General features: G+C 40.2%; 1 protein-coding gene across 2 annotated transcripts in view; it reads left to right on the top strand.

The window, feature by feature from the left end:
• Positions 1 to 13147, top strand: part of Sos2 (SOS Ras/Rho guanine nucleotide exchange factor 2) — a 95141-nt gene that overhangs the window by 39445 nt on the left and 42549 nt on the right. For both annotated transcript variants that reach the window (XM_029484537.2, XM_021179153.3), the window contains exons 6-7: positions 10110 to 10253; positions 13016 to 13126. In XM_029484537.2, the coding sequence (XP_029340397.1) occupies positions 10110 to 10253; positions 13016 to 13126 (255 nt within the window). The remainder of the gene's footprint in view (positions 1 to 10109; positions 10254 to 13015; positions 13127 to 13147) is intronic.

Here is a 13147-nt window from a genome sequence, read left to right as displayed (position 1 = left end):
ATGATATTTCACAGTAACAGTCTCATCAGCTGTGAGGAGACTTAGTCACTTGTCTGGAATGACAAAGAAAATGGTCTAGAAAGGCGTGTGCTCCCTGCCTTCTGGTGGGTGCTTTAAGGCAACAAGCTTTCACAGTGGACGATTAACAATTTTATACAGTGCTGTGATGGTGGTGGTGTTTTGTTTGCTTTTGAGACAGGGCCTCACGGTGTAGCCATGACTGACCTGGAGCTTCCTATGTAGTCCATACCGACTTTGAACTCACAGAGAGCCACCTGCTTCTGCCGTGTTAGTGCTGGGATTAAAGGGGTGTGTGTGTGTGTGTGTGTGTGTGTGTGTGTCCCACCAAGCTCGGCTAACTGAAGATTTTGTTTTATTTAAAAAATTATTTATTTTATGCGTGAGGGTGTTTTGGCTGCATGTGTGTCTGTGCCCCACACATATGCCTGTTACTACGGAGAAAAGAAGAGGACACAGAGTGCCCTGGAACTGGAGGTATAAGTGGTTGTGAGCTGTCATGTAGGTGCTGGGAAGTGAACCTGGGCCTCCAGAAAAGCACCTGGTTCTCTTCATCACTGGTCCATTTCTCCAGGCCCAGCAGCAGGACGTTTACACGAGAACATTTTATAAGAACCCCAAGAGAAGAATCAAAAGCAATGGCCTTCTGTTTGTAGACAGGATGGCCATGGGCTGAGTGGCCTACATTCAATCGACCTTGGTCCTCTTTCCCCCTTAGCATCTAAAGCCAGTCCCTGAGGTGTGGATCCTCATGCCTATAGACCCAGAATCCAGGATTCAGAGGCAGGAGGACTGGCATTGCTGGCCTACCTAGGCTACAGAGTGAAATACTGTCTCAAAGTAAACGAAGGAAAACCAGGTCAACCCTATGAAATCTAGCTACAGAAACCATCCAGAAAATGGTTTGGTTTCCTCTAAGTATGTTTGACTTATATTTTAAAAATATTTAGCCTTGAGCTTAACTATTTTATGCCTCCTAGGTTCTTTGGTTTTTTTAAATAAAGACTTTTTAAAATTAGGTATTTTCCTCATTTACATTTCCAATACTATCCAAAAAGTCCCCAATACACTCCCCCCCCACACTCCCCTACCCACCCACTCCCACTTTTTGGCCCTGGCGTTCCCCTGTACTGGAGCATATAAAGTTTGCAAGTCCAATGGGCCTCTCTTTCCAGTGATGGCCGACTAGGCCATCTTTTGATACATATGCAGCTAGAGTCAAGAGCTCTGGGGTACTGGTTAGTTCATAATGTTGTTCCACCTATAGGGTTGCAGATCCCTTTAGCTCCTTGGGTACTTTCTCTAGCTTCTCCATTGGGGGCCCTGTGATACATCCAATAGCTGTCTGTGAGCATCCACTTCTGTGTTTGCTAGGCCCCGGCATAGTCTCACAAGAGACAGCTATATCTGAGTCCTTTCAGCAAAATCTTGCTAGTGTATACAATGGTGTCAGTGTTTGGAAGCTGATTATGGGATGGATCCCTGGATATGGCAGTCTTTAGATGGTCCATCCTTTCGTCACAGCTCCAAACTTTGTCTCTGTAACTCTTTCCATGGGTGTTTTGTTCCCAATTCTAAGAAGGGGCACAGTGTCCACACTTTGGTCTTCGTTCTTCTTGAGTTTCATGCGTTTAACAAATTGTATCTTATATCTTGGGTATCCTAAGTTTTTGGGCTAATATCCACTTATCAGTGAGTACATATTGTGTGAGTTCCATTGTGATTGTGTTACCTCACTCAGGATGATGCCCTCCAGGTCGATCCATTTGCCTAGGAATTTCATAAATTCATTCCTTTTAATAGCTGAGTAGTACTCCATTGTGTAAATGTACCACATTTTCTGTATCCATTCCTCTGTTGAGGGGCATCTGGGTTCTTTCCAGCTTCTGGCTATTATAAATAAGGCTGCTATGAACATAGTGGAACATGGGTCCTTCTTATCGGTTGGAACATCTTCTGGATATATGCCCAGGAGAGGTATTGCTGGATCCTCTGGTAGTATTATGTCCAATTTTCTGAGGAACCGCCAAACTGATTTCCAGAGTGGTTGTACCAGCTTGCAATCCCACCAACAATGAAGGAGTGTTCCTCTTTCTCCACATCCTCGCCAGCATCTGCTGTCACCTGAATTTTTGATCTTAGCCATTCTGACTGGTGTGAGGTGGAATCTCAGGGTTGTTTTGAGTTGCATTTCCCTGATGATTAAGGATGTTGAACATTTTTTCAGGTGCTTCTCTGCCATTCGGTATTCCTCAGGTGAGAATTCTTTGTTCAGTTCCGAGCCCCATTTTTTTTTTGTTGGTTTTTTTTTTGTTGTTGTTGTTTTGTTTTGTTTTTTGTTTTTCGAGACAGGGTTTCTCTGTGTAGCCCTGGCTGTCCTGGCACTCATTTTGTAGACCAGGCTGGCCTCGAACTCAGAAATCCGCCTGCCTCTGCCTCCCGAGTGCTGGGATTAAAGACATGCGCCACCACGCCCGGCTGAGCCCCATTTTTAATGGGGTTATTTGATTTTCTGGAGTTCACCTTCTTGAGTTCTTTATATATATTGGTTATTAGTTCCCTATCTGATTTAGGATAGGTAAAGATCCTTTCCCAATCTGTTGGTGGTCTTTTTGTCTTATTGACGGTGTCTTTTGCCTTGCAGAAGCTTTGCAACTTTATGAGGTCCCATTTATCGATTCTCGATCTTACAGCACAAGCCTTTGCTGTTCTATTCAGGAAGTTTTTCCCCTGTACCCATATCTTCAAGGCTTTTTCCTACTTTCTCCTCTATAAGTTTCAGTGTCTCTGGTTTTATGTGGAGTTCCTTAATCCACTTAGATTTGACCTTAGTACAAGGAGATAGGAATGGATCAATTCGCATTCTTCTACATGATAACCGCCAGTTGTGCCAGCACCATTTGTTGAAAATGCCGTCTTTTTTCCACTGGATGGTTTTTGCTCCCTTGTCAAAGAACAAGTGACCATAGGTGTGTGGGTTCATCTCAGGGTCTTCAATTCTGTTCCATTGGTCTACTTGTCTGTTGTTATACCAGTACCATGCAGTTTTTATCACAATTGCTCTGTAGTACAGCTTTAGGTCAGGCATGGTGATTCCACCAGAGGTTCTTTTATCCTTGAGAAGAGTTTTTGCTATCCTAGGTTTTTTGTTGTTCCAGATGAATTTGCAAATTGCCCCTTCTAATTCCTTGAAGAATTGAGTTGGAATTTTGATGGGGATTGCATTGAATCTGTAGATTGCTTTTGGCAAGATAGCCATTTTTACAATGTTGATCCTGCCAATCCATGAGCATGGGAGATCTTTCCATCTTCTGAGATCTTCTTTAATTTCTTTCTTCAGAGACTTGAAGTTCTTGTCATACAGATCTTTCACTTCCTTAGTTAGAGTCACGCCAAGGTATTTTATATTGTTTGTGACTATTGAGAAGGGTGTTGTTTCCCTAATTTCTTTCTCAGCCTGTTTATCCTTTGTGTACAGAAAGGCCATTGACTTGCTTGAGTTAATTTTATATCCAGCTACTTCATTGAAGCTGTTTATCAGGCTTAGGAGTTCTCTGGTGGAATTTTTAGGGTCACTTATATATACTATCATATCATCTGCAAAGAGTGATATTTTGACTTCTTCTTTTCCATTTGTATCCCCTTGATCTCCTTTTGTTGTCTTAATTGCTCTGGCTAGGACTTTAAGTACAATGTTGAATAGGTAGGGAGAGAGTGGACAGACTTGTCTAGTCCCTGATTTTAGTGGGATTTCTTCCAGCTTCTCACCATTTACTTTGATGTTGGCTACTGGTTTGCTGTAGATTGCTTTTATCATGGTTAGGTATGGGCCTTGAATTCCTGATCTTTCCAAGACTTTTATCATGAATGGGTGTTGGATTTTGTCAAAGGTTTTCTCAGCATCTAACGAGATGATCATGTGGTTTTTGTCTTTGAGTTTGTTTATATACTGGATTACGTTGATGGATTTCCGTATATTGAACCATCCTTGCATCCCTGGGATGAAACCTACTTGGTCAGGGTGGATGATTGTTTTGATGTGTTCTTGGATTCAGTTAGCAAGAACTTTATTGAGGATTTTTTGCGTCAATATTCATAAAGGATATTGGTCTGAAGTTCTCTATCTTTGTTGGGTCTTTTTGTGGTTTAGGTATCAGAGTAATTGTGGCCTCATAGAATGAGTTGGGTAGAGTACCTTCTGTTTCTATTTTGTGGAATAGTTTGTGAAGAACTGGGATTAGATCTTTTTTTTTTTTTTTTTTTTTTTTTTTTTGGTTTTTCGAGACAGGGTTTCTCTGTGTAGTCCTGGCTGTCCTGGAACTCACTCTGTAGACCAGGCTGGCCTCGAACTCAGAAATCCGCCTGCCTCTGCCTCCCAAGTGCTGGGATTAAAGGCGTGCGCCACCACGCCCGGCGGGATTAGATCTTCTTTGAAGGTCTGATAGAACTCTGCACTAAACCCATCTGGTCCTGGGCTTTTTTTGGTTGGGAGACTATTAATGACTGCTTCTATTTCTTTAGGGGATATGGGACTGTTTAGATCATTAACCTGATCTTGATTTAACTTTGGTTCCTGGTATCTGTCTAGAAACTTGTCCATTTCATCCAGGTTCTCCAGTTTTGTTGAGTATAGCCTTTTGTAGAAGGATCTGATGGTGTTTCGGATTTCTTCAGGATCTGTTCTTATGTCTCCCTTTTCATTTCTGATTTTGTTAATTAGAATACTTTCCCTGTGCCCTCTAGTGAGTCTGGCTAAGGGTTTATCTATCTTCTTGATTTTCTCAAAGAACCAGCTCCTCGATTGGTTGATTCTTTGAATAGTTCTTCTTGTTTCCACTTGGTTGATTTCACCCCTGAGTTTGATTATTTCCTGCCTTCTACTCCTCTTGGGTGAATTTGCTTCCTTTTGTTCTAGAGCTTTTAGGTGGGTTGTCAAGCTGCTAATGTGTGCTCTCTCTAGTTTCTTTTTGGAGGCACTCAGAGCTATGAGTTTTCCTCTTAGAAATGCTTTCATTGTGTCCCATAAGTTTGGGTATGTTGTGGCTTCATTTTCATTAAACTCCAAAAAGTCCTTAATTTCTTTCTTTATTCCTTCCTTGACCAAGGAATCATTAAGAAGAGTGTTGTTTAGTTTCCACGTGTGTGTTGGCTTTCCATTATTTATTTTGTTATTGAAGATAAGCCTTAGTCCATGGTCATCTGATAGGATGCATGGGACAATTTCAATATTTTTGTATATGTTGAGGCTTGTTTTGTGACCAATTATGTGGTCAATTTTGGAGAAGGTACCATGAGGTGCCGAGAAGAAGGTATATCCTTTTGTTTTAGGATAAAATGTTCTGTAGATATCTGTCAGATCCATTTGTTTCATAACCTCTGTTAGTTTCACTGTGTCCCTGTTTAGTTTCTGCTTCCATGATCTGTCCATTGGTGAAAGTGGTGTGTTGAAGTCTCCCACTATTATTGTGTGAGGTGCAATGTGACTTTGAGCTTTACTAAAGTATCTTTAATGAATATGGCTGCCCTTGTATTTGGAGCATAGATATTCAGAATTGATAGTTCCTCTTGGAGGATTTTACCTTTGATGAGTATGAAGTGCCCTTCCTTGTCTTTTTTGATGACTTTGGGTTGGAAGTCGATTTTATTAGATATTAGGATGGCTACTCCAGCTTGTTTCTTCATACCATTTGCTTGGAAAATTGTTTTCCAGCCTTTCATTCTGAGGTAGTGTCTATCTTTTTCTCTGAGATGAGTTTCCTGTAAGCAGCAAAATGTTGGGTCCTGTTTATGTAGCCAGTCTGTTAGTCTATGTCTTTTTATTGGGGAGTTGAGTCCATTGATATTAAGAGATATTAAGGAAAAGTAATTGTTGCTTCCTTTTATTTTTGTTGTTAGAGTTGGCATTCTGTTCTTGTGGCTGTCTTCTTTTAGGTTTGTTGAGGGATTACCTTCTTGCTTTTTCTAGGACGTGGTTTCCATCCTTGTATTGGTTTTTTTCTGTTATTATCCTTTGAAGGGCTGGATTCGTGGAAATATAATGTGTGAATTTGGTTTTGTCGTGGAATACTTTGGTTTCTCCATCTATGGTAATTGAGAGTTTGGCTGGGTATAGTAGCCTGGGCTGGAATTTGTGTTCTCTTAGTTTCTGTATAACATCTGTCCAGGCCCTTCTGGCTTTCATAGTCTCTGGTGGAAAATCTGGTGTAATTCTGATAGGCTTGCCTTTGTATGTTACTTGACCTTTTTCCCTTACTGCTTTTAGTATTCTATCTTTACTTAGTGCATTTGTTGTTCTGATTATTATGTGTCGGGAGGAATTTCTTTTCTGGTCCAGTCTATTTGGAGTTCTGGAGGCTTCTTGTATGTTCATGGGCATCTCTTTCTTTAGGTTTGGGAAGTTTTCTTCTATAATTTTGTTGAAGATATTTGCCTGTCCTTTGAGTTGAAAATCTTCATTCTTATCTACTCCTATTATCTGTAGGTTTGGTCTTCTCATTGTGTCCTGGATTTCCTGGATGTTTTGAGTTAGGATCTTTTTGGATTTTGTATTTTCTTTGATTGTTGTGCCGATGTTCTCTATGGAGTCTTCTGCACCTGAGATTCTCTCTTCCATCTCTTGTATTCTGTTGCTGATGCTCGCATCTATGGTTCTGGATTTCTTTCCTAGGGTTTCTATCTCCAGCGTTGCCTCAATTTGGGTTTTCTTTATTGTGTCTACTTCCCTTTTTAGGTCTTTGATGGTTTTATTCAATTCCATCACCTGTTTGGTCTGGTTTTCCTGCAATTCTTTAAGGGGTTTTTGTGCTTCCACTTTAATGTCTTCTACCTGTTTAGCAGTGTTCTCCTGCAATTCTTTAAGGTATTTTTGTGCTTCCTCTTTAATATCTTCTAGCTGTTAGCAGTGTTCTCCTGTATTTCTTTAAGTGTGTTATTAAAGTCCTTCTTGATGTCCTCTACCATCATCATGAGATATGCTTTTAGATCTGGGTCTAGCTTTTCCAGTGTGTTGGGGTGCCCTGGATTGGGCAAAGTGGGAGTGCTGGGTTCTGATGATGGTGAGTGGTCTTGGTTTCTGTTAGTAAGATTATTACGTTTACCTTTCGCCATCTGGTAATCCCTGGAGTTAGTTGTTATAGTTGTCTATTTAGAGATTGTTCTTCTGGTGATTCTTTTAGCCTCTATCAGCAGACCTGGGAGACATGCTCTCTCCTCTGAGTTTCAGTGGTCCAATCACTCTCTGCAGGCAAGCTCTCCTCTTACAGGGAAGGTGCACAGATATCTGGTGTTTGGACCTCCTCCTGGCCGAAGATGAAGGCCCAAAACAGGACCTTTCCCAGAAGCTGTGTTGCTTTGGCGGGTCACAGAAGCTGTCAGCTTGTGTAGTGCACACTCTCACCTGTGCAGACTATGTTCGGTGGAGTCCTGGAACCAAGATGGCTATCGCCAATCTAGAGGCAAAAGCCTCCGGGGCCGGGTGAACACCTGTCCTCTGGCCAGGAAGGTGACCAGATGTCTGGGGCCTGAAAAGGGTGCTGCCTCAGTAGCTCTGTGGCTCCAGCCTGTCCCAGAAGCTGTCAGCTTCTGTGGTGCACACTCTCACCTGTGCAGACTAAGTTCAGCGGAGTCCCGGAACCAAGATGGCTCCCGCTGATCCTAAGGCAAAGGCCTCCCGGGCCTGGAACTCACTTTGTAGACCAGGCTGGCCTCAAACTCAGAAATCCACCTGCTTCTGCCTCCCAAGTGCTGGGATTAAAGGCATGTGCCACCATGCCAGGCTCAATTTTGTTTAACTTTCATAAATGTGATACAGCTAGGGCAGACATTGTCTCTGCCTTTCCAGTGTAAAGTAGTGATGAGTTAGTTAAATTCATTATCACACTTAAGCTTGAATTTGAGTTCTATTACACTGTAAATTGGTTTTCTGTGACAGTATGAAGAATAAAAGGAGCAAATGTAATTGGTTAATGTCATCTCTTTGCCTTTCCTGTATCCCACCAGTTCCTTTTCATTGGATTAACACAGATTTGATAGACAGTTTCTATTATACTGAAGGATCAAAGAAAGAATCTTTTATCTCTATCTCTGTATCTACTGTAAACTTTTTTCCCCACATAGAATATACTGTAAACTATTAAGTTAAAGACCATCTAAGGTCAGAGAATAGTTTTTTTTCAAATGTTGGAAAATGAATAAATGATCTAAAATTGATCTCAGTTACAAGAAATGTAGCCGTGGGCAAATTCTCTGGCTCTTTGGTACCGCTGTTCTCATTTGTGATACAGGGCTGTGAGGGTACCTGTCTCGTAAGCAAGTATGAAGCCAGGGCTGTAGAAATGCCAGGAACACTTGCCTTGCCATCCCTGGTATCACCAAATAAGCAAATCTATAGAATTTAAAAAGAAATCCTTGTCAAGGGCTTATATTGACATGGGAAACATTGTCAGAGGTTAATTGTCATGAGCATCCTAATCTATGATCATTCATCTAACATGTTGTAAAAGAAAAAAAAAAACTGCTCTTTCTTGTCAAACTCAGTAAACTGTTATGATATATGCGTCTCCCCTGACTCCTACACACTAAGTCGTTCTTCAGGGAGTAACCTCAGAGTATCCTCTCAATTAATTTAATCCTGATATTACCCAGCTAGACATTGTGCCCTGTCCTGTAGCTGAAAGGCTCAGGCCCAGTAGGCTAGAATTGAAGTTCCTATGACCTCCTCCTTGAGTTCAGTTGATTTGCTGAGGTGGCTCACAGAACTCAGGGACATACTTAAGTTGACTGGTTTGTTAAGGAATTATGGGATACAAGTCAGCAGCAGTAAAGGGAAGGATGGGCAGGTATGAGAGTTAGAGCTTCCATGTTTGTCCGGAGAAGCCATGCGTGCCTGGCAACTCCACGTATGCACAACTCAGAAGCTGATCAACCTTGTTCAGGAGTCTGTAGAACTTGGACTACAGTCTTCTACCCTACTCCAGAAGTCAGTGAGCAGAGAGATCAGGCCATCCCTTTAATCCTCACCCTTAGTAACTTTGTTAGCATAAACTCAGGAGGGGAATCCCCAGGGTTTTAGGAACTCCATCAAAAGAACCCCAGGACAAAGGCCAAACATACTCATGTTACATAATTAGAGCCAAGAGTCAACATGTAGGTTGGTTATGTGTCATAGCCTATTATATTCCCATTACAAGATACTAGGACTGTAGTTAACAATAGTTTAGATAGTAAGTAATATGATCTGTTTGTGTATACAGTGCTAATGACTTGACCTAAACATAATAATTAAAGCATTGCAGTTTTATGACATCTTTAGTTCCTTTCAAAATCTAGAATGTGAGCAATAAATTGAACAACCAAATTATATCTAGGAGTTATTTCCATTCTGATTCTAGCTATTGTCATTAGCTTATGCTTTAAAACCTTCATTCTGTCAACATCTTAGCCAATTTCAAAACACACAATAGCTAGGATTATTTTATAGAGAGAAATGTTTATGATGTTTATAGTATAAGATTTGAGGATTGTGAATTCAAGCTATCTAGAATTTATATTTTCTAGTTTATTTACTATCTCTGATCTAAGAGATTCTTAAAAATTGCCTTTGTATTCATGATTGACTTACTGAACACACACACACACACACACACACACACATACACACACACACACACACACACACACACACACACACACACACACACATATGGAGGTCAGAGGTCAGCCTGTAGGACCTCCTTCACTCCCTGTGTCCAGGGATGGGACTCGGATGGCTGTGCTCAATGGCCATTGCCTGCTAAGCTGTCTGACTAACCCCTTCCTTTTGAGACAGGTCTGTCTGTGAACCTGGAGCTCATTTATTCTGCTAGGCTGGCTGGCTCATGAGCAGCAGGGATCACCTGACTCGGTTCCTCTATCCTGGGGTCACAGGTGCACACCAGCCCATTTGGTTTTCACTGAATGCTGGGCTCTGAACTCAGGTCGTCTTCTGCAGTAAACAGTCATTGACTTGGGTGCTTCAGCCTGCTTCCATATCATGTAGGAAGGTGTCAACATGATTCTTATATGCCTTAACTAACTGTTTTTTTCTTTTTTAGGAAATTGAAAAGATTTTCAGCAACATTTCAGATATCCATGAATTGACTGTGAAACTTTTAGGTTTAATTGAAGACACAGTAGAAATGACAGATGAAAGTAGTCCTCATCCATTAGCTGGTAGCTGTTTTGAAGATTTAGCAGAGGTAAGTATATAAAACCACTTTAAACTGTCACTAAAGTCCTAAAAATTGTATCAAGAAATTTCATAACTTTTTTTTGTTTGTGAAATTTAAAGGCACTGCTGACTACTATTAAAAAATACTCCAGATTTAGTTATGCTGTCTGTAGCTTTAGTAGTACCTTGTGTTTGCAGCTTTGAACTCACTACTGATGCTCCAGCCTCTCGGGTAGCTAAGATGCAAGAGTGTACTGAGAGTTTCTTTGTAGTGTCCTTATGCTAGCATTTAGTATAAAAGCTCATATGCTAAAGTAATAATATGTAGGAATTATTTAATACTAAGTACATTTAAGGTAAAGGAAATAATTTGTTCATATTATTCTCTAGCTATTGGGAAATTTATACTTCATTTTTAAAAATCAAAAGGTTTCTTTCAAAGTAAACTCTCATTTTGTTCTTTTAAATTATAAAAGTGATATATATTTAAAAATTGTTCAAAATTAAATATAAAGATGACCACTCTAAAATAAAATTTGTCCTTTTATTAATATTGTTTATTTTATATGTATGGGTGTTTTGCCTGCATGGATGGCTGTGCACCACATACATGCAGTATCCATGGAGGTCAGAAGCGGGTGTTGGATCTCCTGAGACTGGCAGTACAGATAGTTGTGAGCTGCAGTGTGGGTAATGAGACTTGAAGCCCAGGCTTGTAGAATAGCAGCGAACCCTCCTGACCACTGAGCTTCTCTCCAGGCGCCTACATTTATCCTCACTAAATATCTCTGTGCATTTTTATAGAGCTATGTGCATATTTACAAGAATAATGTTCTCTTGCTTTATGTTTTTCATTTTATTATATTTTCCATGTTACTAAATATATATTATTTATGTGTCATTATGTACAAGAATATATATTGTTCTTATATTTCCTCTTATATGTCCTCTTTGGACATCTTCCCATACTCACTGGTCCTTTCCTACCTGTGGAGATTGGCTCTTTAAAAGTGTTGCTTTTAGATCTCTTACACAAAAACCACGGACTTCCATAATTTCTGCCTATATCTTCTGAAAATAGAGATTATTTTTATTATGTCCATTTTGTTACTGAGTATTAGTTTGCTTTTATTTCTGGTTTTTGAAACACAGAGTCCTGCTGTGTATCCCATTCTGACCTTGAACATTTAGTCTTCCTGTGTTGGCCTCCTGAGCATGGTATTACAGGCCTGAGTCCCAGTGCCTGGTTCATCCTTTGTTCATAATAACCTATTTTATATTTGATAGTAACTTATGGTCTCATTAATTTGCTATGCCCTAAAAGGTACTTCGCTTCTAAAAATGTTGTATTATTTTTATTTTGAATTTTGAATATATAAGAAAATGACATTTGAATGTTGACCACATTTTATTAGATTTATTTTTTTGTGTGCATGTGTGTTTGTGCATGCATGCATGTGTATGTATGTGCATGTGGACACCAGAGAACAATTTGCAAGAGTTAGTTCTCCTTCCTACCCTACAGGTCCCAGGAGCCAGTTAAGTCATTAGGCTTGGTGGCAAACCCCTTTGTCTGCTGAATCATCCCACCAACCCCATTTTAATGATTTGTAAATGTGTAGTTCAGTAATACCTAAATTCTTTTTTTTTTTTTTTTTTGGTTTTTCGAGACAGGGTTTCTCTGTATAGCCCTGGCTGTCCTGGAGCTCACTTTGTAGACCAGGCTGGCCTCGAACTCAGAAATCCGCCTGCCTCTGCCTCCCGAGTGCTGGGATTAAAGGCGTGCGCCACCACGCCCGGCTCAATACCTAAATTCTTAATATTATATGGTCATAACCACTGTTTATTTCCAAAAATAATTCATCATCCCAAATAAAAACAAAAACTTGCCAATGAACAATAATCGCACCGTCTCCTGATGTTCGTGCATGTCAGAACATCATTCCTCCCTTTGAGTGAGTGATGTTCTGGCACATGCCCTGCCTAGTTAGAACATCCCTAAGCTGCAGATCCAAAGTCTGACATGTTCTGAAATCCCGCACTCAGGGCCTGCACTGAATAATGTGGGTTTGCAGGACATTCTGGATTGTTAGGCTAGAGAGGCTCAGCCCCCCAAAACTCTAAAATCTGAAACACTTCTGTTCTTGAAGCATTTCTCAGAGGGAATACCCAGCATGCGTCTCGTTTGTTATTCTCACTTTTAAGAACAATGCTTAATGCTTGGGGTTTTCAGGTACTGGGGATATAATTAAGTATGAGAATACTGGCTCATGTGGTACTTATATTTTATATTTTATTTTTTTTAAAGATTTATTTATTTATTATATGTAAGTTCACTGTAGCTATCTTCAGACACTCCAGAAGAGGGCGCCAGATCTCGTTACGGATGGTTGTGAGCCACCATGTGGTTGCTGGGATTTGAACTCTGGACCTTCGGAAGAGCAGTCGGGTACTCTTACCCACTGAGCCATCTCACCAGCCCTATAGCTTTCTTTACACAGAAATAACTTTAAATGTTCTAGAGATAAGATATGCATTTTAATAGTTGGATACCATAAAATCAGTCATTTAGTCTTAAGGCCTGTTACTGCTTATCTATTGTTTAAGGTCCATGATTAATATTTTAAAAAGTGTACCTCTTGTAACTATAACTGTTGTTTCCCCTGAGTAGAGAAAAGTAATAAGACCTAATTGGAAGCATGAACAGATTATTGCCATTAAGTAATTTGTGTTATATTAGTATAAAATATGTTTTCCTTAAACCTAACAAATTACACTTTTTAAAAATAGGAGCAAGCGTTTGATCCCTATGAAACATTATCACAGGACATTCTTGCACCAGAGTTTAATGACCACTTCAGCAAGTTGATGGCCAGACCTGCAGTTGCTCTACATTTTCAGGTAATCTTGAATTCAGTGTTT

This window comes from Mus caroli, unplaced genomic scaffold (genome assembly GCF_978045245.1).
Source record: "Mus caroli unplaced genomic scaffold, Mus_caroli_1 scaffold_14, whole genome shotgun sequence".
In the NCBI taxonomy this organism is placed as follows: domain Eukaryota; kingdom Metazoa; phylum Chordata; class Mammalia; order Rodentia; family Muridae; genus Mus; species Mus caroli.
This window is presented reverse-complemented; position numbering and strand designations above follow the sequence as displayed.